Source organism: Cebus imitator, unplaced genomic scaffold (assembly GCF_001604975.1).
Source record: "Cebus imitator isolate Cc_AM_T3 unplaced genomic scaffold, Cebus_imitator-1.0 Scaffold2281, whole genome shotgun sequence".
NCBI classification, from domain to species: domain Eukaryota; kingdom Metazoa; phylum Chordata; class Mammalia; order Primates; family Cebidae; genus Cebus; species Cebus imitator.
In genome coordinates, this window is record NW_016109596.1 from 1 (window position 1) to 1,508 (window position 1,508).

At 52.1% G+C, this 1,508-nt stretch overlaps 1 protein-coding gene across 1 annotated transcript in view; it reads right to left on the bottom strand.

Moving 5' to 3' along the window:
- Positions 1–219: 219 nt before the first annotated feature.
- The window catches only part of LOC108299138 (5'(3')-deoxyribonucleotidase, mitochondrial-like), a 3,693-nt gene continuing 2,404 nt past the window's right edge, over positions 220–1,508 (bottom strand). Inside the window, exon 2 of the mRNA XM_017521506.2 lies at positions 220–342. Coding sequence (XP_017376995.1) covers positions 238–342 — 105 coding nt within the window. The 3' untranslated portion in view covers positions 220–237. The remainder of the gene's footprint in view (positions 343–1,508) is intronic.

Here is a 1,508-nt window from a genome sequence, read left to right on the forward strand (position 1 = left end):
CCTGACCTTGTGATCTGCCTGCCTCGGCCTCCCAAAGTGCTGGGATTATAGGCGTGAGCCACCACGCCTTGCCTGGAGTCCATTTTACTCAGTGGTTTTCCCCAAATTCAGCAACGATGGGGCAAGTGCAGCCTTGTGCAGGGCCAAGGAACGAGAAAGGAGAAGGCAGAGAAGGGAAGAAGCAGGAAGGAGGTACAGGGCTGAGTGGGCCGGCCAGGCGGGGCCAGGAAGGCAAACTTACTTTTGTAGATTGGCCATCTGCTTCACAGCTTCCACGGCCCCTGGCAGAGGCTCAAGTTCAAAAAAGAAATTCTTTGACTCCCAAATGCTGATGGCCTTCTCCTGGGAAGTTGAGAGAAACAAGTTACTTCTAGGGTCCTCAGCACCTTACTGCCCTCATCTCAGGGAGTATATCCAGGCTATGGGGGGAGGGGTTCCGCAGCATTCTCACTTCCCCAAGGACGTAACACACACCCAAGGACATATTTCCTGGGGGAAGTGCAGAGAGTGTGTGGGCTTTGAGCCCCTTTCCAGAAAGGGCCTGGCTTCTGTCGTGATCCAACAGAGACCAGCTAAAATGCCAGGGCTATGGAGCTCTCTGGGACCTGAGGCCAATTGTCAGAAACTACATGCTTGCTAGGCTGGATTCAAGTGGCCAAAGCATTGTGGAGACTGAGGCTGGAACAGCTCTTGCTGTGGCAGTAGAGTCCTTAAACTTGAAAACTGGAGGGACTCAGAGATCTTTAAGGGCATTGTTGTGCCACGAGGGACAAGGGGGAGGAGGAGGCAGGGTAAAAGGACAATTCAGGGACCTCCAGGTTCCTCCCCACATCAACCAGAAGAGCTCTGCTTTTATCTGTTTTATATGTTGAGGTGCCAATAAGTACATTAAAAAAAAAAAAGGACTCTGCTGCTTTTAGAGTTGCAAAGCAAAAATGCAGACCCTCATTTTACTGATGAGAAAACTGAGGCTCAGAATGGGGGAGAGATCCACCTGATGTCCCACAGCAAAACAGCAGCTGAGCTGGGAGGAGAACCTCCAACTCCTAACCCTCTCCTCCTCACTGCCCCACCCCCACTGCCTATCTCCTTTCCCCTTTCTGCTGATGGGCCAGAATGCAGCACCTTCTCTAGGGTCAGGCAAGGGGAATGTGACAACCAGAGGGGAGACACATCTCAGCCTACGAGAAGCAGGAGCCTCAATCCCGCATGTGCAGTGCAGACAGTGCCTCCGCCAGGTCGCTCTGCACACTATGAAAGACGCCACCGTGTCCCATGGATGGCTGGAGGACGCTCTGAGAGCACACCAGCAACACGCTTAGGAACCACAGGGACTAGGCAAATGCATGCTTATTACTGAAACACATTTGATCCTCACATCCCACATGGGGTACTGTGAAGTTCTCAGGGAATACAGACAGAGCAGAATTTTGAAAACAGAAATGCATACATACACAAAAGGAGCCACATGCGGGGGCGTTGTTTTAACCACAGCTGTTGGGCCAGCT